The sequence below is a fragment of the Hippocampus bargibanti genome, linkage group LG22 (assembly GCF_051943395.1).
Source record: "Hippocampus bargibanti isolate YZ-2025 linkage group LG22, ASM5194339v1, whole genome shotgun sequence".
Classification (NCBI taxonomy): Eukaryota; Metazoa; Chordata; class Actinopteri; order Syngnathiformes; family Syngnathidae; genus Hippocampus; species Hippocampus bargibanti.
This window is the reverse complement of record NC_142755.1, coordinates 8,253,475-8,274,668: the sequence shown is the minus strand read 5'-3', so window position 1 is coordinate 8,274,668 and position 21,194 is coordinate 8,253,475. Positions and strand designations below refer to the sequence as shown.

Here is a 21,194-nt window from a genome sequence, read left to right as displayed (position 1 = left end):
GAGGCCAAATATGAAGAAAAATAGATAAAACAAAGTTGTATGGGCTCAAACAATCGAAGCACATCCCAAAATCCAGGTCACACTTTGAGCGGCACCAACATTTTTTTGGGCGGGGGAGGGGCAGTGGGAACACACTTGGGCTGCAGCCATGTGACAGCCAAGTTGGAAACACAAAACAAAGAAGAATGTCAATGAGCGAGCTGACACGGCGAGCATCCCCCCCCCTTCGCGGGGGCCCTGAAAACATTCTCCGGCCGCATCTTCGGATCAGAGCCCGCGATGGTCCAGTCGCGCTGACACCCTGAATGAAAGGCTCCTGTGGTGGCATCGCGTTAAAAGGCTTTGACTCTGGAATGAGAGAAGTACGATAGGCGGTGAAACGAGGTCTACAGTCATACCTCAGCTTACGAACTTAATTGGTTCCCCGAAAGTGTGTGAGGCGAAAAGTTTGTCTGCCAAACATTTATTTGCCATAAGAAACCATTGAAAATGAGGATAATCCGTTCCCAGGACCCCATAAAACATAAATTTCTACTAAATATGCATTAAAACTACACAAAATATACCTTATTTTATGTATAATAATTGTGCTATTGTATTGTAATTAAAAAAATAAACTGGACTTTATAATACAGTTGTTTTATTTACCTTTGTGATGGTCCTTGATGTATTTGGCTCTTGATGATATCCAAATGAAGTTGCCGTGCTTACTCGGCAATAATACCGTCACTCACACTGTCCCCTGCTAGCTAATTTTTGTTAATCCAAATCAACAGATGTTTTTCAACCTCTTCTATTACCTGAGACCGTTGCTTAGACAACACAGAAACACCCTTAACCACACGTAGCATAGGTCGACTTAGCGTACTGGTACTGGGACGCTAAGTCACACAAATGCACACCTCGTTCGTGTTTTTCGATGATCTCCTTCTGCTCGACCGTAATATCCTTTTGTGTCCTCTTCAGCTTAACGCTAGCCTATGGTGGGATCTTTTTCGGTCCCATAATAGCTGAAGTACTCCACTCGATAAAAAAACCACGTCTGTACTCAAACAAAGGTGGTGACGAAAACTATTGCGCCAGCCACCGTAGCGCTGTACGACCGTGTGGTTTGGTGTTCATCCGCCAAAAACTAGTCTGCTAGCCACCGTGGCGCTGTGCGGTTTGCGTCGTCCGCCAAAAACTAGTTTGAATGCCAAGATTATATTCTTGCGAATTTAATGTTCGTAAGGCGAACATTTCCTGAGCTAAAGCATTCATAAGCTGACGTATCACTGTACAATTGAGGAAACGCCGAACAGAAGACGGCGAGCATTTGCAAAGGTCATGGCTACAAATGACCCAAATGAGTTTCTACCCAAAGGGTAGCCTTCAGCATTTTCCTGGACGAGCCGGAACAAGCGGCTGGATATCGAGAAGGATGAAAGGAGGTTTGAATGGTTGGGTGGATGTCGTCGTGTCATTTGTTCGAGCTGGGCCCCCTCTCCACGTCAATCAGTTTTCCTCGCCGCCCCGGAAAAGAACCGCCCCCAGTTTACGTGACTTGGTGTCGTTTGTGTTTCAGTTGACTCTGGCTTTCCAGGCGAGTCTGAATCACGCAGGGCAGATCGTAGTGAACCTGGAGCCCTCCGACCTTTGGGAGAACATCTCCGCGTACGCGGCGCAAATCACTGGGGAGCCCCGACCCGCCGTGATCCTGTTTGGAGGGGCTGACGAGCCCCTGCTGTTCAACACGTCCTTCCACGGACTCTGCTACAGAGTGGGTCTCCTGCTTCAACAAGGACCGCTGTGGTCCAGACCCATCAAGACAGTGTCCCTCCTCACCAGTGAGCAGACCGCCAATACCAAAAGAGTCCTCTGAAGCCTCTCGATTCGAGTTCTCCTGTCGTCCACAGGGCCGCTTCCTGTAAGCGGCGTACGGATTTCAGACTACAAGGAATCTCCAGAGACTGGTGTGGTCTTTGACCTTGTCTCTCCGACCGGGAACATTTTCAGCAGAGTCAACATCAGCTACAGCGAAGGAAGCGAGAGGCGCTCTATGCTCTACAAAGGTCACGCAGGCACATGATGTCCACCGTCCATGTCGCTCATCGCAGTTGCAGGAGGTCAACACGATGCCTTGTTTTTCCAGACTTTTACAAGGGGAAGACCGTGTTCAAGCACTGGCTCCCGGGGGTGTGCTACCGCAACATCACCTTCCAGCTCATCTCTGAGGCCAGTGCCTACCAGACGGCCATGAGGATGCAGAGTGACATCACCCATGTGCCCATGCACCACAGGACAGGTATGACGACTGGCTTTTACCGTTGTCTTTTTATGCAGGGAAGCCAAGATCACGAGTAATTCCTTCTCCTCTTCAGTGCCGTATCCCCCCCTAGACATCTCGTGGAAGGTTGTAGATATGAGTCAAAGCCCGAGACGGGCTAGCCAATGGGCCGGCCGCCATTCACGTCACATCTCGCTAATGGGCGAGGAGGAGGTGAAGCTCTCTGCGGAGTCACCAATAGCCTCCACAGAGGAACTGGTACACAACCCCAGCACCATCACAGAGAGCCCGGACGACCCGACCCAGATGCCGGACTCCGACACAGAGACCCCCACCGACGGGGAAAACAAATTTGTCAAAGGCGAGGAGCACGAATACGAAGACTCCAATGACCCGGGGTCAGCGATGGGTCTCCCTGCAGAGGCTTTGGTCCTGCCCACTCAGATGCCACCCGTCTTGCTTGAAGTGCGCTGGCTGGCTCCCACACCGCCCACCAGCTACGATGGCTTCAACATCTACGTTTTCCGAGATGGTAAGTTGCACGGCAACACTCCGTGTCCTTCAAATGCGGGTGCAACCGTCATCTTCAGAGGCGGGGGATGGCAGTCATGACTTGACCCGAGTCAGACACCCGTCACCAAAACTCGGTGCACGTATCTCGCACAAATGTGGCTTCCCTCCATCCCTGTACAGGTAATACCACTCAAACGGCCAGCGTGGATGAAAGTACTCTTGAGTTCTTCGCTGAGCTGACAGAGCCGGGAACGTATCACATCAAGGTCACAACGCTCAGCACGGCAGGAGACTGTGAGGCAAGAGAGAGCAGCGTGGATGCCGGATTCACCTTCTACCTCGGTGTGTCGCCGTGGACTTTTTGTTTCCCAAGTCCAATCCACGACAAGCTCCATTCTGGCCCTCGATTATTGCAAGTCACACCTTCTTGCCTGACTTCAAGTTTTGTTTCACAGGTCCCGATGGTGAGCTTCTGCGTGAGCTACGTCAGCGTCCACGGAAAGTTACGGTGCACTTGTTGGATTCCAGCACGGCCGCCGTATCCTGGGCGCATTCCACGGAGACCCACAGCGGGAGTGTGGTGTCGGTGGTGTCCACCACCTGCCTGAAGCCCAGCCTGAGCCAAAGGATGGAAAGCAACTACTGCGCTGAGGTAATGCTTCCCATGCTTCCACATTGGACAACCTTTTAAGGCTCACGTCAGCGTATTTTTGGACAGGAAAACTCAACAAGCAATATCATCAGCAACTTGACTCCAGGGGCTCAGTACCGGGTGCTGGTCTACCACACAAACGGACCCCTGATGAGTCCTCCCTCAGAACCGGTCATCATGGATATTGGTGATTAGCCTCGTCCTCTGGGTTATACGAGAAATTCTTCAGTTCCAAAATGTCCTATTGCGTCTTCGGTGGGGTGGTCGTTCGAGGGTTGTTAATGCTACCAGATGCGGCTATTCACCAGCCAGGTATCAAAACGCTTAATGGCCACCGACTCAGAATCTTTCAAGGAGAGCTGTTTGGATCTGGTTGAAAGCCACCAGGCTGCTTAGGCAATAAGGTAATTTTCAAACAACAAATGAAGCGGACAGACAACTGCAAAAATAAATAAATAAACAAATTTAAAAAAGGGGGATTACACCAAACCAACAGAGAACTACTACAAAAAATACAAAGGCCCAAAACACAGCGTGGACTGCGATCAAACAGCAAACAGCTAAGGGGTTACTCACCACAACAATCGACAATGAAGCACAAACAACCAACCAAGTCAACCGCACTCTACCAAACAGCAATCGTCAAGGGACTACCTACCCTGAGAGTAGTCACAGAAACTGGCGAAAAGTCAAGGACCAAAGAGTCTATTTGCCTCCATTCAACTTTGGCAACAAAGCCATGTCCACAGAGATCAATTCTGATTCTCACGAACCACCGTTGTTCTGCCAGAGCCCACCGGTGTACGAGAGCTGGCCGTGTACCCGCTGGGCCCCACGGCGGTCATCTTGAGCTGGCAGCGTCTGTATCATGTGGCCTTCCGGAAGTATGTCCTCCAGACCTTCTTCTTCAACCCAGTAACCCTTAGCTCCGAGTGGACTACGTACTATGAGATTGCCGCCACCGCCTCTGTCATAGCAACAGTGGTAAAATAGACATTCAAATAATAATTGATTTTAAAAATGTGGTTCTTTATCACATGGCATTGGCTTCCTTTTTAGAAAGTGACCGATTTGCTGCCAGCTTGGTACTACAACTTTCGTGTTACCATGGTGACGTGGGGCGACCCACCACTCAGTTGCTGTGACAGCTCCACCATCAGCTTCATCACAGGTACCCAAAGCAAAGGAAGAGTCCCAAACCCACCCCGCCCACACCTATGAACTTTAGCTTTTGTCGCACAGCCCCGGAAGCACCTCATATCTCCGCGGCGGATTACTCCGATGGTGTCCTCGATGTTCGTTGGTCATATGGCGAACTCGTTGTGGACCTGTCGCACTCCAGGATCACGCACTGGCAGGTGGTGGCTGTCGGCACGAAAGATCCCAGAAGACGCTTCTCGGCAGATGTGAGTGCTCATTTTCTGCCGCGGCATCATCATATCGTACGTTTGGAGTGTTGCTTCGGGTTGGCGACTCCGCTTATTCGAGGCTCTCCCTTTGGTTGCTTGAAAGTTTGTCGAAGGACAATACAAGTTGCTTCCAAAGTGGTGCACTGCGGACACAGGATAGGCTGCAAAGCTGTTTCCTAAAGTCAGTGTCTGAAACTCATGACAAAAAGTTACCTGACATCAGGGCAGACCACTCTGAAAAGTTGCCTGCCCGGCCATGAAGTTTTTTTTTTTCTTGAAGAAGTTGTCGGCCACCCGGGCGGAGACGTTTTGTAAGTTGTCCGCCCGACGTAAAAGTTGCACACCCCAGGCGTCCGGGCAGATGTTATTTCAGGCACTGCTAAAGTGCTTGTTTGTTTGCTCTGCCACGTCCCAAGTGAGAGTCAAGAAGAAAATGCAGGGTTCTTTCCGAAAGAGTCTCACCGCGTGAGGTCATGTCCGTCTGCGGTCCCTCATCCAGAGGATGAGAAAAATCCTACTACCCCCAAATAGATCAAAGTGAAAAGTCCACGATCACCTCGACCAGTTCTCTTTCCCTTCTCAAGTTTCATTTCGTACCTTGGCCCAGGTCTCTACAATTTTTTTTTACTCACAAGCTTTGTCCCAAGGTCCTCTTCTACCGTTGTCCTCCTCAGGTCTATCCTCTTGTGTTTCATCTTCCACCAGCGCTGTCCAAATGACCTTACGAGCTTCCTCCCGGCCAAGTTTGAACTGGTTTTGTCCCAACGTCCGATACGAGTTTCACCCTCTGATAGTTCTCTCATCTTATTGTTTGAGTTTTCCCTTTCGTCCTCTTCTTGTTTCATCGTCGAAGAGTTTGGCTCATTGAACGGCGGCGCCGTCAACAGGTTTCTTCCTGATGTCTTCCGCTCGTGGTACTCTGTAAATTTAAGAGCCATGAACACATACTTGCCAGGTGACTCGCAACACGATGAGCGTCAGCCTGCCGGTGCCGCCCGGCGTAATCTACAACCTGACGGTGACGGCGTGCACGGAGTTCAGCCGCAACACGTCCGTCGCCAGCATCATCAAACTGGGTTTGAGCATTCACACCTGCGCACTCATCATCAATGTGATTGACCCAATTCTGACAAATGGCCGCCGGTGTGTTTTCACTGCAGAACCGGCACCCCCCAGATCGGTGTACGCCGTCAACGCCACGCAATCGTCAGTGACACTTTTGTGGAGCGAGGACGGTGTCGCCGACCACTACCAAGTGCTCTGCAAACCCAGCCCAGGCAATAAAGAGATGATGGTGAGGCCCCGGGAGACGTCTCGAGCGACCCGTGCTTCTTACTCACCCTGCATCTCGGTCCGCTTCAGACTCGAGAGCCTCAGGTGTCGAGCTCGCACGTGCTGACTGTTTCCGGCCTGATGCCGTCGTCCAGTTACAACTGCAGCGTGGTGGGCGTCAGCTACAGTGCACCGGGCAAGCCGACCCACATCACCATCACCACAGCCGGTAGGAGACACTGTCGCACAAGAGACAAACTTGAGTGAAACGGCAACAACGGGACTCTTGTTCGTGTACTCGGCTCCTGCCCCAGCGGGACAAGTGACAAGTTGGCTTAGTGTCCCTCACGTTGATGTGTGTGCGTGCATGCGGGCAGCCAAAGAGACGAACCCCGGCGTGGCAGCCATCTCGGCCTTGGTCGTCCTGAGCATCCTACTGCTGAGCCTGCTGATTCTCTTCTTGCTGCTTCTCCGCAAGAGGCATCTGCAGATGAGCAGGTGCCGACAAACCGCCGCCGGGTGGGTTTCGCTTCCTACTCCACAGGCGGAATTTCACCGTCCTCCCCTCTTGTGTTTCAGGGGGTGCGGCGCCGAGACATTCGTCAACTTTGCTTCATTCGAACGAGACGGGAAGCTACCTTACAACTGGTACGACGACGCGCAGCTTCTTTGTTTGACGCATGGTTTTCATTTTAAGATGAAGCAATTTGTTAGCTTGGACAAATTTCCGGGAAGAAAACTGTACCAGGCAGAAAAGAACCTACAATTGGGTGACGCCTGAGTCGAGATGGACCCATGGTGTTCTGAATGGGCGGGGCTCTGTTTTCATCCGGCGTGCATGTGTCATCAAGTGTGTGTTGAGCACTAAATGTTCCTCTTTGACGTGTACTAATGCAATAGCAGCAGCGACGGCGGCAGAAGCAGCGTGTTGGTGTCTCCTGTGTTTTTATTGTTGTTGTTTTTTTGTGTTCTATTTGTCGTCCATCCCCCCCTCCCCCCACCACCCCAGGCGAAGAAGCCTCTTTGCCTTCCTTACCCTTCTGCCATCCTGCCTTTGGACTGACTATCTTTTGGCTTTTTATATTAATCCATGGTAAGTCAGCGAGCGAGCCAACGCCTTTGTTTTCTGACAGGAAAAGTCTGGTGAGCCGAGACGCCATTCATTATTCATATTGAGGTGAATGATAGAAAAACACATTTGGAATTTAAGTTACTTGTAAAATACACTCAAGTAGCTAATTATCTAATCAAATACAGTCATACCTCAGCTTACGTTCGTAAGGCTTTAGCCCACGAATTTTTCGCTGACGAACTAGTTTCTGGTGGACGAAACAAACCACGCAGCGCCGCGGTGGCTGGCGGACTAGTTTTCGGCGGATGAACACCAAACCGCCAATCTGGTTGGCGGTTTGTCACCGATTCTGTTCATAACCTTTATGGACAGAATTTCTAGGCGCAGCCAAAGCATTAAAGGTTTCCGTTTTGGTGGCCTCAGTGTAGCATCTCTGCTTTTTGCAGATGATGTGGTACTGTTGGGGCCTTCAAGTGGAGATCTCCAACTTTCTCTCGAGCGTTTCGCAGCCGAATGTGAAGCGGCTGGGATGAGAATCAGCACCTCCAAATCTGAGACAATGGTTCTCAGTCGGAAAAGGGTGGAGTGCCCTCTCCGGGTCGGGGAGGAGATTTTGCCTCAAGTGGAGGAGTTTACGTATCTGGGGGTCTTGTTCACGAATGAGGGTGTGACAGAGCGAGAGGTCGACAGACGGATCGGTGCGGCGTCTGCTGTGATGCGGACTTGTGGTAAAGAAGGAGCTGAGCCAAAAAGCAAAGCTCTCAATCTACCGCTCGATCTACATTCCAACCCTCATCTATGGTCACGAGCTATGGGTTGTGTCCCTCAGAACGAGATCCCGGATGCAAGCGGCCGAAATGAGCTTTTTCCATGGGGTGTCCGGGCTCTCCCTTAGAGATAAGGTGAGAAGCTCGGTCATCCGGGAGGAGCTCAAAGTCGAGCCGCTTCTCCTCCACATAGAGAGGAGCCAGATGAGGTGGCTCGGGCATCTGATTAGGATGCCCCCGGGACGCCTCCCTGGTGAGGTGTTCCGAGCATGCCCCACTGGTAGGAGACCCCGGGGACGACCCAGAACACGCTGGAGAGACTATGTCTCCCAGCTGGCCTGGGAACGCCTCGGGATCCGCCAGGACGAACTAGAAGAAGTGGCTGGGGAGAGGGAAGTCTGGGCTTCTCTACTGAAGCTGCTGCCCCCGCGACCCGACCCCAGATAAGCAGCAGAAGATGGATGGATAGATGGATGGGACACCAAACCTCACGGTCGGACAGGGCCACAGTGGCCGGCGGACTAGTTTTCGTCACCACTTTTCTTTGAGTGCAGACGTTGATTGTTATCAAGTGGCGTACTTTTGCTATTATGGGACCGAAAAAGACCTCACCATAGGCTGGTGTTAAGCCGAAGAAGACACAAAAGAAAATTACAGTCGATCAGAAGAAGGAGATCATCGAAAATCACAAACAAGTTGTGCATTTGTGTGACTTAGCTTCCCAGTACCAGTACGGTTGTTTCTGTGTTGTCTAAGCAATGGTCTCAGGCAATAGAAGAGGTTGAAAAACTTATGTTGACTTGGATTAATGAAAAGCAGCTAGCAGGGGACTGTGTGTGAGAAAGGACGGCAACTTTCCTCCGATATCATCAAGGGGCAACTACACCAACGACCATCACTAGGGTAAATAAAACGACTTTATACAGTTCTTTAATTACAATACGTCTGTGTAAGCTCTGTCGTACAGGAGTGGTCCATCGATGAAAAGGTTTCTTCAGCCGTCATCTGTACTTTACAGACACCTTGAAAAAGTACAGATGACGGCTGAAGAAACCTTTTCATCGATTTAATTACAATACAATAGCACATTTACTATACATAAAATAAGGTATATTTTGTGTAGTTTTAAGGCTTATTTAGTAGAAAATTATGTTTTATGGGGACCTGGGAACGGATTATTCTCATTTTTAATGGTTTCTTATGGAAAATAAATGTTTAACAGACGAACTTTTCGCCTTACACACACTTTCTGAGAACCAATTACGTTCGTAAGCTGAGGTATCACTGTAAATGGATAATTGTCTTCATTTTTTTCTATTTCATATACCATTACAGTAAGACCTCAACTTACGAACTTAATTGGTTCCCAGACAGAGTGTGTAAGGCGAAAAGTGTGTATCTCAAAAAAAGATTCCCATAGGAAACCATTAAAATGGGAATAATCCGTTCCTGGGTTTCCATAAAATATACTTTTCAACTAAATAAGCCTTAAAACTAAACACAACATACCTTATTCTATGTATAATAAATGTGCTATTGTATTGTAATGAAAGAAATACAATGCATTGCATCATAAAGTCACTATATTTACATTTGTGATGGTCATTGATGGCTTGATGGAATGGCATTGGAGGTCGAAGGTCAAAGGGAATTGCTGTTTGGAAAGAGAGGCACATTACATGAGGACTTTAATTAAAGAAATAAACTGTGCTGTAAAATAAAGTTTTATTTACCTTTTTGATGGTCGTTGGTGGCGTATGGAAGGAGAGTCACCTTCCATAAGGACTGTTGGTAACTTAACCTCTGGTGTGGCTTCTCTTCTTTTTTCTTTTGGGACTCCCCATCATTTTTGCTGATTAAAAACCTCTTAATTGACACCTGTTGCTTTCTGACTTGTAAGGTCTTACGAAGCTGAGGCATTACATTATCGTTCATCATGTTGGTGATTGTCATAGCCACAGTCTTTTCTGGATGGAACTGTTCGGTAAAAGCCTGCACATCATTCCACTTTGCCAACATTGCCTTTATGAGCTCACTTGATGCTGCAGCTATCTGCTCCTGCGCTCAGATGCTCTCAAACTGTCCGTTACTGGCTTTAAAATACTCAATAAGCGCAGAACTTCCAGGTTGCCGCATGGCGATATCGGCGTGAATTAGCCGTGCTTTCTCGCATAAAATAGCTTCACTGGCGCTGTCGCCGGATAGCTGCTTTTTCGTTAATCCAAATTAACTGAAGTTTTTCAACTTCTTCGATTGCCCGAGACCGTCGCTTTGAGAGCACGGAAACACCTTTTGCAACAGACGCACCTTTGATGGCTTCCCTGTTCCGGAGAATGGTAGCAATGGTTGACTTAGCATAGCCGTGCTCGGCCACTAAATCACACAAACGCACACCTCGTTCGTGTTTTTCAATTATCTCCTTCTTCTCAGCGACTGTGATTTTATTTTGTGTCTTCTTGGGCTGAACACGAGCCTGTGGTGGGTTTTTTTCCGTCGCATCATAGTAAAATTATCAGCAAAAAGCTCCAAGTAGGCGATCGACGTGTGCATTCAATGAGAGGGGGTGTGGAAAGTAGCGCCGGCTGGAGCGCTGTTCGGTCGTGTGCTTCCGCCGAAGATCACCCCGCCAGATCCGAAGGTCGTGTGCTTTGGTGTTACGAAAAGTTCGTAAGATAAGGTGTTTGTAAGTTGAGGTCTCACTGTATTTGAATAAATAGCATGTGGTCATTTTTGCACCATTACACAGAAAATGTCGGTAGAATTCATCAACACAGTGCAGGAAAAAAAACTGATTTATATTTGTTCTAAAAATTGTTCGTTGGATTGAGAGTTGCTCTTCATTTTTGGATAGGTTGTGAATTCTCGCACAAGCAATGATTCAATGCAAATTTTAAAAAAAGAAAATGCGATGCTGAAATCAAGGCTCGCAGTCGACATTTTCACACGTGCATGGAAACCTTTGACTGGAAGCGTTATTGTCTCAAATAGAGTGAACGCAGTCTGAGGATGTCATTTTAACACCTGCAGAGGCCAAATTTGAGGTGGCAACAAAGGTATCAGAAGCGCATCACCAGACTTTTCCAGAAAGCATTTCTGAAACTTTTTGTGAGCGTCACATGAGCTTTGGACGCGGCATGCTCCCAATTAACCACTGATGCGTGGCGCATGTCCTGCTAGCATGACCTGAAGCACCCGAAAAAAATGTGTCTAACATCGTCTTAAGTCAAAGTCAGCTTTATTGTCAAATATGCTAATAAGTCATTCAGACGCCCGCCCGCATGTTAACATGAGAAGCTTCCCTCTTAACCTTTGTTGGGTTCGACCGATGCGGCGGACAGAAAGTCAATGTGACCGTATTTCCAAAAGGCCCACTTGCCTGACACTCAGAAGGTCCACTGGTCCAACCGCCATCAACGCTCTGGCGTGATTCGGCTCCACGGTTGGGAAGGAAGGCGTGGCATGCTCCGCCGTCGTTTTATACGCAGCATATGATTGCCTGGCGACTGCTCAGTTATCTGTCACAAGATGAGTGACACTGTCCGGCGCCCAGTCCAGTAAAAGGCGCCTCTCGTTGGTAGATCGGTCGAGCCCAGGCCTGTTTTGTTGTGCGAGATGGCGAGTTGACTCGTTGCGTTTGTGTCATAGGGGCAAGACGGCCTTAAAGAAGCGCAAGCTGACAAGGTAACGCGAAAAAGGCCAGGTTTTCAGGCACGTGCGTACTGATGATGACAACCTAGTTGGCTATCTATTTGCTATCTGCTAATAGACAGCTAGCAAGCTGGCTATCCATTTGCTATCTACCGAGCTGGCTATCCAATTGCTATCTATTAGCTAGCTTCCTAGCTGGCTATCCATTTGCTATCTATTAGCTAGCTTCCTAGCTGGCTATCCATTTTCTATCTATTAGAAAAGCTGGCTATCCATTTTCTATGTATTAGCTAGCTTCCTAGCTGACTATCCATTTGCTATCTATTAGCTAGCTTCCTAACTGGCTATCTATTTGCTATGTATTAGCTAGCTAGCTTTCTATCTATTTGAGTTACTTCCGGGTTGAGTGAACGCTGGCGCATGTGGCTGCCACTGCTCACCCCAGAGAAAAACCGATACTGTGATTGTAAAGCAGGGGTCTCAAACTCCGGTCCTCAAGGGCCGTAATCCTACATGTTTTCCAAGTCTCCCTGTTGCAACGCACCCGAGGCTGTGTTGCAACAGGTGTGTTGCACAAGGAGACTTGGAAAACATGTAGGACAGCTGCCCTCGAGGAACGGAGTTTGAGACCCCTGCTGTAAAGTGACCTTGAGAGTTTTGAAAGGCGCTTATAAATGAAATGTATTATTATTCTTAATAACTTTCTAATCCCGGACCCCCAATTCATGTTTTTCCCAGTCCTGTCGAGCTGGACGACTTTGACGCTTACTTCAAGGAGATGAGCAAAGACTCGGCCTACAAGTTCTCCCTGCAGTTTGAGGTGGGAGCAAGGTCGCAAACATTTCATAAGTTCCAACAATGCCAATGTCCGCAAAACGCTTTACAGGAGCTGAAGAGCGTGGGCCTCGACCTCTCCCATGACGCCGCCGATCTGCCCGTTAACAGGCCCAAGAACCGTTACACCAACATCCTGCCCTGTCAGTAGGCCTGCCGCTCACTTGACTTTGCCTCGGTTGATGTTAGGTTCATTCAAGCCTCTCTGACGTTTTACATTCATTGAAAAAAAAAAACACATCACAAAATCCCATTGGCCCATTTCAACATTATTTCAAGCTGTTGATGGAAACAATGCAAATCCCTCCATTTTGAAGCGCAATTGCTGACGAGGTGATCCACTTTTGGCGCCCCTGCACCCACAAAAAAATCGTAATAGAATCTCACCGGGTATCATTTATATCAGCGGGGGCCCTCACGGCACTGGGCAATAGCGACTCCCGTCGTGGACCTGAAGGGGTTGAAAGGGCAAATGAGTGGCTTGAAAACGAAATAACATGGCGAGGAGTTGTAATTACCCAACACACGTTTGTTCCTGAGCAGACGACTTCAGTCGGGTTCGGCTGATCTCCATGCACGATGACGAGGGCGCCGACTATATCAACGCCAACTACATTCCTGTGAGTAGGGGGCACACACACAAACAGCTAACTTGCCAGTCTCAAAGCTTTGAATGTTTATTCATTTATAACTAAGCAATGATCTAAGTGCTGGAAATAAGACATGGTTAAATGTCTAGATTTGCATTTTAGAGTCGAATGGATAACAAATGTATTTTATTGTGGTGTACACCTTTTTTCGTTTTGCAATGGGTCAATTGAGGTTTTGTCCAATACAGTGATACCTCGGTTTACAAGCCCCTTGGCTGACGAACTTTTCGGTTTACGATCGTTACATTTATGAAAATTTTACCTTGGCATACAAACTATTTTTCGGTATACACACAGACCTGCCACAATGAGTGATGTGTTCTAACAAGAAAATGGCAGCCGGCTTGTTTTGGTCCTCTATTCCCCGCCCCCAGTCGTCGGTTAAAGCCACGTGATTGGTCAAGAACGCAGTAGTGAGGGGCCGGGGGGTTACAGACAGAAAAAGAGTAAAGCCATTCCCCAAAAAACAAAATGGCAGCCGAAAAAGACCCCACCACAGGCTAGTGTTAAAGCAAAGAGGACACAAAAGAAAATTACAGTCGAGCAGAAGGAGAACATCGAAAAACATGAACGAGGTGTGCGTTTGTGTGACTTAGCGTCCCACTACCAGTATACTAAGTCGGCCATTGCTACGTGTGGCTATCGGTGTTTCTGTGTTGTCTAAGCAACGGTCTCAGGCAAATAGAAGAGGTTGAAAAACTTCTGTTGATTTGAATTAACGAAAAGCAACTAGCAGCGGACATTGTGAGTGAGGGTATTATCGCCGAGAAAGTACGGCAACTTCACTCGGATATCATCAAGAGGCAACGTGGAAGTTCGTCATCCATTGACAACTACCATCACAAAGGTAAATAAAACGACTTTAATTACAATACAGTAGCACATTTATTATACATAAAATAAGGTATATTATGTGTATTTTTAAGGCTTAATTAGTAGAAAATTATGTTTTATGGGGACCTGGGAACGGATTATTCTCATTGTAATGGTTTCTTGTGCAGGGCTACAAGCACGCCAAAGAGTACATTGCCACGCAAGGTCCACTGCCGGAGACGCGCAACGACTTTTGGAAGATGGTCCTCCAGCAGAAGTCGCCCATCGTGGTCATGCTGACACAGTGCAACGAGCGGAGACGGGCAAGTTGGGGTTCCCGCGACGGGGCGGCTCGCTTTACCGGCCATTTAAACTCTGCTTGTTGCGTAACAATCAGGTCAAGTGCGACCATTACTGGCCCTTCGGTGACGAGGTCGTCATGTACGGCGAGATCAGCGTGGAGGTGCTCTCGGAAAACGAGTCACCAGAGTGGACTATCCGGAAGTTCCGGTTGGGATATGTAAGTCGCCAGCCAATGAAGTTTGGCTTAGTTTTTTTTTTTTGTGTGTAAACTATTTTGGGTAGAAAGACAACTCTCCAACAACAACATTGGCCATTGGAGTTCAAATGATGGACGGTGGGGTTCTTGGAAAAAAAAAATCAAGGATTATATCAGTGTTTGAAATAATGTCTGCCCGCAGGCCCGGGGCGTACAACTTTTACGTCAGGCGTACAACTTTCAAAACGTCTCGGCCCGCGTGGCCGACAACTTCTTCAAAATATATATATATTTTTTCAAATCAAATGTTTGTTTTATTCAATAAAGCAAAAGCTACAAGGAAAACACTACAAGCCACGCGTCCTCCTCTTTCTAAGCGGCTTTCAAAACTCTCAAGTACAGTTTTCAGCCACGGTATAGTCCGAAGAAGGCTTCTGATTGGCTGCCGTGCAGAGTATACAAATTGCTAAACGAAGCCTGTTTCGTGCTTCGGACTACACCGTGACTGAAAAGTGTACTTGAGAGTTTTGAAAGGCGCTTAGAAAGAGGAGGCCACGTGGCTTTGACCAGACAACGTGACGCAAACATTGCATTGTGCACCATGACGACAAACGACAACTGGAGCAAAATCTTCAGCAAGGGCTATTTACCATAAATTAAGCAAGGGAGCATTTGTGGCTGGTACTTCTTTAATTTAAAAAATCCTTTATACTTGCTTTTTTTTTTGCGATTAGTCGTCGTATGGTGTTTCAAGTTGTGAAAAAAGGGGCAGGCAACTTTTCAGAGTTGTCTGCCCGGATGTCTGCTAACTTTTTGTCATGAGTTTCAGACACTGATTATATTCCTGAAATGATGTTGCGAATGGGCGCCCGCAGGCTGACGAAACTCGGGACATCCTGCACCTGAACTACACTTCATGGCCGGACCACGGAGTTCCCACGGTCAACGCCATAGAGAGCATCCTGCAGTTTGTCCATATTGTGCGGCAGCAGGCCAAGAAGACCAAAGACCCCATTGTGGTCCACTGCAGGTAAAGAACTGTGTCTTTATTTTTTTAACTGCGCGCATGTTGTCATGTTGTCAAAGCACAATTGTCTGGACAGTGCTGGCGTGGGCAGAACGGGCACCTTCGTGGCCCTGGATCGCCTGATGCAGCACATCCGGGAGCATGAGTTCGCCGACATCCTGGGAATGGTGTCGGAGATGCGCTCCCATCGCCTGTCCATGGTCCAGACGGAGGAGCAGTATGTGTTCATCCACCAATGCGTCCTCCTCATGTGGCAGAAGAAGAAGCAGCAGCAGTCACTGGCCTCCGACTTCATCTATGAGAATGCTGGCAAGACACAATGACCTACTGCATGCGTTTGCGCATGAATGAGCGAGTGAGTCCGTGTCACGTGATTCCACCGTGCAAGGCATCCCGACCCACTTTGAGAACGTGTGCTTTCAAACACGGCTCAGCTGGCCTTAATCACCATACGTGTGACTCAGAACTGCATGCCAAGACCTCTTCCTGGATCTTGCACAAACACAGCGTCCACTTTAACTGAGACGTGGATGACACCCACTCAAGTCTTTCAAGAACTATTCGCTTGCCTGTTGCCTCATAGCAGGGGTGTCCAAGTACGGATTTAATTGCAGTCATCCGTCACTGTGCATTATCGACATCTTCCTTCTGTGCTCATTTGGATGCATAAGGACAGACGGGATCCTGCACGCCAACGGTTTTCGGGAGGCGATGCCGTCATGAGTTATGGAGATATTGCAAACTGCTGTTTGGACTTGTCATGACTGTCAAAGACAACGTGACATTCATGAACGGGGCACGGGCAAAGTCATGGCCGCCGGCCTGTTAAAGCACACCCGGGCCTCCACCATTTTTGCCCGTCGTTTGTACTTTCTTTTTTTCAGAAACTTTTTGTCTTGTGAAACTTTTTTTCATGTGTGAAAGTATGTTATTTTGTGACATTACAAAGGAGTGAAATCTATCAAAAACACAAAATATCTACAGTATGTAATTGTTCTTACCTTGTCTGCCCACCGTAATGATAACTTGAAATCAGACCCATTCTAATTTGCCGCTCCAAACAAACTAAGTGATGTCTCAGCCCATTTGAATGTGTCCAAATGCGTCAGGCTAGACCTAGAAGTCAAATGGTACTCCTCAAATGTACTTTGCTTTGACTGAAGCATGGCAAGCTCCACTCGTGACTATCTCTTAGGCACCATTGTTGTCATTGACCGGAAGTCAGTGCAAACGTGTTTATGTAATAGGGTGGGGAGAAAATAAATGGGGTTGTACATGATTAAACTACAGCTGGAGATTGTCAGCCTTCGAGGCAGCCGAATGGACCCTTGTCGTATGTGAGTTGTGAGTGACCATTGTGTGGATATAAACTGTCCAGAAAGTACAAAGACCGTGAAAATGTTGAATAATAATAATGCGTTTTATTTTAAGCGCCTCTCAAGGACAGTTTACAGTCACAGATAAGCATAGGGACTATAATAAATAAAATACAATCACAAATAGAATAAAATAAATAAAATACAATTATAAATAGAAACAAGAAAAAGAGCTGCAAAGAAGACCGCAAAAAGATAGTCCAAGAATGACTGTGAATATAGTAGCCAATTAGCAGTGAGCTAGCTAACTTATCTTTCCAGATCCATCTTCAAAGTCAGCTTTAAATAACGTGCCCACCTGAAACATTGGCCAGTTTCATTTGTTCTTTTTACCCCCCCCCCCCCCCCCCAAAAAAAAAAGAACATTGCAAAAACTATCAGGAAAAAAAAAAAGTAGAACAGAATGGAGAGTTTAAAGGACAACCAACGTCACTTTTTTGTTTCCTAACTGACAGCAGAAAAAGTTTTATAGCATCTAAAATACCCAAAACACACAGTATGATATTTTTATTCAAATGCAAAACACCAATAAAAATTACTTAGTGTCCAAAATCTGCAAAAAATTTAGCTGCGAATTGGGCATTTTCAGAAAGTCCGACCCCCAGTTCGTGACGTCACGCCAAGACGTCTTGCATTGCCAATTGCTTCAGATTCTGAGAATATGCTTTCTTGTTACGCATCCAGTTATGAATATGATTCAAATAGTTCTGAAGAACAAAGCATACATGTTTGCAATCGATTAAATAATTTATTCCGTGTCATTTTGAGGTATCAGGGGTGGGAAATGTCGCACCCAAGGGAGGCAGACAAAGGCATGTATGGAATTAGTCAGCCCGTTTCCACAGGCTGATAAATTCCTTCCATGGAGCTTGGTCGCCCTCTTCTGGTGGCTTTTTGGTGCAACACGAAGTTTTCAGACCAAACAAGTACAGCAAAATGCATTGACGTGATGGAAGGACTGCTACGATGTGTCCTTTTTTTCGGTCAGGGGCGTTCCTTCAGTGACGTAGGGTGAGGACTCGTCACCAACTCACAAACGACTTCCGGAATATTCAGCGCGAGTCTTAAAATATAGCTATATGCGGTGGAATCTTGGTAAAATACGCCCAGTAGAAGTCATTTTAAGCCATTTTACAAATTATGGACACAACTTGTCGGGAGGACAACCGACGTCTCCTGTGTCGGTTGTCTTTTAAAGGACAACCGATGTCTCCGGACAAGTTGTGTCCATAATTTGTAAAATGGCTTCACCAAATCCAAGAATTCCTCCTGTCAACTCGACCCCCTCCCTACTATCCTTATCAGTCCTGCCTACCCTCTCTTCTCCCATTTATTTCAACCATTATTCACTCCTCATTATCAACTGGAATTGTTCCTATCCTACTCAAAACCGCAGCTGTCACTCCAATCCTGAAAAAACCTGGCTCAGATCCAAACGATTTCAATAATTTACGTCCAATTTCCCACCTTACATTCAGCGCCAAAATCCTTGAAAACACAGTTGCGTCCCAGCTTCACCCTCACCTCACTCACAATAACCTCTACGAACAATTCCAGTCTGGTTTCCGCCCCCGCCACAGTACTGAATCGGCTCTCATAAAAATAATGATCTTTTTATGGCAGCCGATCCCGGTTCACTCTCCATCCTAATCCTTCTCGGCCTGACCTCAGCTTTTGACACCATTTCCCACCCTATCCTGCTCGACAGACTTTCCACCCTAGGCATCACGCCACCACACTTCGCTGGTTTCATTTCTATCTCTCTGATCGCTCACAATTTATCCAAATCAACTCGTTCACCTCACGGTCCTCTGGTCCTCTGGTGTGCCTCAAGGGTCTGTCCTGGGGCCACTTCTCTATATTATCTACCTCTTCCTCTTGGCAATATTTTCCGTAAGTTTGGCATTCACTTTCACTGCTTCGCGGATGACACCCAACTCTACCGCTCCAGCAAACCTGACGCCTCTCTTCCACCTTCATCCCTCTCACTTTGCCTCTCAGAAATTAAATCCTGGCTTTCCCACAACTTTCTCAAGCTTAACGGTGAAAAAAACTGAACTTCTCCTTGTCGGTACCAAATCCACCCTCCACAAAACTAACAGTTTCTCTCTCACCATTGACAGTTCAACCGTGTCCCCCTCCCCTCAGGTCAAGAGCCTGGGTGTCATCCTCGATAGCTCACTATCCTTTCACTCCCATATTAATAACATAACTCGGTCTGCATATTTCCACCTCCGTGATATTAACCGTCTCCGTCCCTCGCTCACCCCTCACTCCGCTGCTATCCTTATCCACAGTCTCGTCACCTCCCGCATCGATTATTGTAACTCACTTCTCTTCGGTATCAATCAGAAATGTCTCCATAAACTCCAACTCGTCCAAAATTCTTCAGCCCGGATCATCACTAGAACCCCCTCCTTTCACCACATCACCCCTGTCCTCCAGCAACTCCACTGGCTACCAGTTAAACATCGAATCAAATTCAAAATACTTCTGTTTACATTCAAAGCCATCCATAACCTTGCCCCTCCCTATCTTTCTGACCTGCTTCAAATCTCCGTTCCGTCTCGGTCCCTCAGATCCTCATCCTCCCTTCACCTCTATGTGCCCTCTGCCCGTCTCACCATGATGGGATGCAGAGCTTTCAGCCGCTCTGCTCCCAAACTCTGGAATTCACTTCCACCCAACATCCGTAATATTGACTCCCTCCCTATTTTCAAGTCCCACCTCAAAAGCCACTTGTTTAAAATTGCTTTCAATGTCTAGTTCAATCTGCTATTTTGTTATGTATCATTTTACTTATGGTTTTATTGTTATGTCCTTTGTTTTATTGTTTTTATTGTAAAGTGTCCTTGGATGTTTTGAAAGGTGCTTGAAATTAAATGTATTATTATTATGAAGGAACGCCCCTGACTGAGAAAGGACATACCTTGCATCACATCAATGCATTTTGGGGTACTATGTTTGGTCTGAAAACTTCGTGTTGATCTGTGTTGATGGCGAAATTAGAAGGTAAACACATAAATAACGCAATGGTGAATCGTATGTTACACCGAGACAACTCTGATATTTGTTGAAAAAAATTCCAAACTGCAAAAAAAAAAAAAAAATATTTCCAACGGAGCTCTGCCGCCATCTTCTGCATTTTCTGTGACACAACACATCAGTCTTGGGCAATCAAAACAACCAAGAAAACCTTCTTTAATCAATTGCAAACATTTATAGAATCATGTTCATAACTGGATGCGTAACAAGAAAGCATATTCTCCGAATCTGAAGCCATTGTTTTGATTCTCGAGCAAGGCAAGACGTCTTGCCGTGACTCCACGAACAAGGGGGCGGGACCATCTGAAACTGGCCACTTCCTGTTTCAAATTGAAGTACTTTTTAGACACTTTAAGTCATTTTTATTGGTGTTTTGCATTCCAATAAAAATATCATACTGCATGTTTTGGGTATTTTAGATGCTATAAAACGTTTTTCTGATGTCAGTTAGGAAACAAAAAAGTGACGTCGGTTGTCCTTTAAGGGGATTCCAGGTAAGCTAATTGATTGAAGCTAAGCTAATAACAAGTTCAAAGAAAAAGTTCACCTGCTGTTTGCTTCAGCGTCATCTGACATGATTCGGGAAACCATCGGGGGACTTGGCATCCCGAATCCGACCTGGAGTCGACTGTCTCTCGCGGAACGCCTTCCGCCAAGCTCGCCGACACCTTCTGCCGTGTTTCGCCATGACCACCGGCTCATCAAGATGGCACCGCCGCCATTGTTCTAAGCGCGCCAGATGCATGCACTACCGGTCGTGACCGCGAGGTTGCAGCGTCGCGTCGTGTGATGTCACGTCGCCGGACTTCAGGACATGCACAAGGTTATAATACTACTACTCTCCTCTTCTTTTCCTTTCGGCTTTTCCCTTCAAGGGGTCGCTAGCTACCCAATAGATACCTAATAGCTAGCCAGCTAGATAGCTATTGTACGGTATTACAGAAAAGACTGGACTTGCTGCTGTGGACTGCAAATTTCCCCATTGCGGGACGAATAAAGGTATTCTGATTTTGATTTGACTTGGTTACTTTGCGGTCCAGATGGTCAACTTGTATTATTCTATGATTTGACCAATCAACCTTAAATTGGAATCTTTTTTTTCCAAGTCAACTATCCAACAAAATACGTACGACCTTTTTCAGAAAATACGGCTTTTATGAAATATGTTGAACTCTTTAGAAAACATTTTTTGGAAACCATTTTCTTATCCGTGATTTTTCTTGTGAAAATAACTTTTTGGAGATACACATCTTTATATTCTTACATTTTTTACGTTTAATTTTCCGAGATGTGCGCAACTTTTGATCAAGAAAATATACAACACGGAACGTTTTTGGTCAACAACTTTATC

General features: G+C 46.9%; 1 protein-coding gene and 1 long non-coding RNA gene across 6 annotated transcripts in view; one reads left to right on the top strand and one right to left on the bottom strand.

Moving 5' to 3' along the window:
- Nucleotides 1-208: 208 nt before the first annotated feature.
- Nucleotides 209-21,194, bottom strand: part of LOC148881940 (uncharacterized) — a 37,515-nt gene continuing 16,529 nt past the window's right edge. Inside the window, exons 1-6 of one of the 3 annotated variants that reach the window (XR_016113640.1) lie at nucleotides 20,391-20,877; nucleotides 12,952-13,051; nucleotides 12,821-12,884; nucleotides 11,328-11,546; nucleotides 6,181-6,351; nucleotides 209-348 (exon numbers count right to left, since the gene is read on the bottom strand). This is a non-coding gene — a long non-coding RNA (uncharacterized LOC148881940). Of the gene's footprint in view, nucleotides 349-6,180; nucleotides 6,352-11,327; nucleotides 11,547-12,820; nucleotides 12,885-12,951; nucleotides 13,052-16,423; nucleotides 16,563-20,390; nucleotides 20,878-21,194 lie in introns of those variants that run through there. The other 2 variants (XR_016113642.1, XR_016113641.1) reach the window with 2 other exon arrangements.
- Nucleotides 341-16,425, top strand: ptpro (protein tyrosine phosphatase receptor type O). Of its 3 annotated transcripts, XM_088988494.1 has the most exons (24): nucleotides 341-1,826; nucleotides 1,896-2,051; nucleotides 2,132-2,284; nucleotides 2,361-2,798; nucleotides 2,960-3,121; nucleotides 3,235-3,431; nucleotides 3,498-3,618; nucleotides 4,222-4,415; nucleotides 4,491-4,602; nucleotides 4,674-4,837; nucleotides 5,796-5,916; nucleotides 6,001-6,134; nucleotides 6,203-6,341; nucleotides 6,490-6,610; nucleotides 6,692-6,760; nucleotides 7,122-7,205; nucleotides 11,597-11,632; nucleotides 12,338-12,419; nucleotides 12,486-12,576; nucleotides 12,977-13,053; nucleotides 14,085-14,219; nucleotides 14,294-14,416; nucleotides 15,271-15,425; nucleotides 15,499-16,425. In XM_088988494.1, exons 1-24 carry the CDS (start codon nucleotides 1,337-1,339, stop codon nucleotides 15,743-15,745), a joined length of 3,801 nt encoding a protein of 1,266 aa, XP_088844620.1. In that variant the 5' UTR covers nucleotides 341-1,336; the 3' UTR covers nucleotides 15,746-16,425. The 3 variants fall into 3 exon arrangements, with proteins under 3 accessions (XP_088844620.1, XP_088844623.1, XP_088844621.1); XM_088988497.1 differs by lacking the exon at nucleotides 7,122-7,205; XM_088988495.1 differs by lacking the exon at nucleotides 11,597-11,632.

Coding starts and splice junctions, on each gene's coding strand:
- ptpro (XM_088988494.1), top strand. CDS start 1,337: ATGACCCAAATGAGTTTCTACCCAAAGGGTAGCCTTCAGCATTTTCCT. Junction 2,285..2,360: donor GCCCATGCACCACAGGACAG/GTATGACGACTG, acceptor TCTCCTCTTCAG/TGCCGTATCCCCCCCTAGAC. Junction 6,135..6,202: donor CAGGCAATAAAGAGATGATG/GTGAGGCCCCGG, acceptor GGTCCGCTTCAG/ACTCGAGAGCCTCAGGTGTC.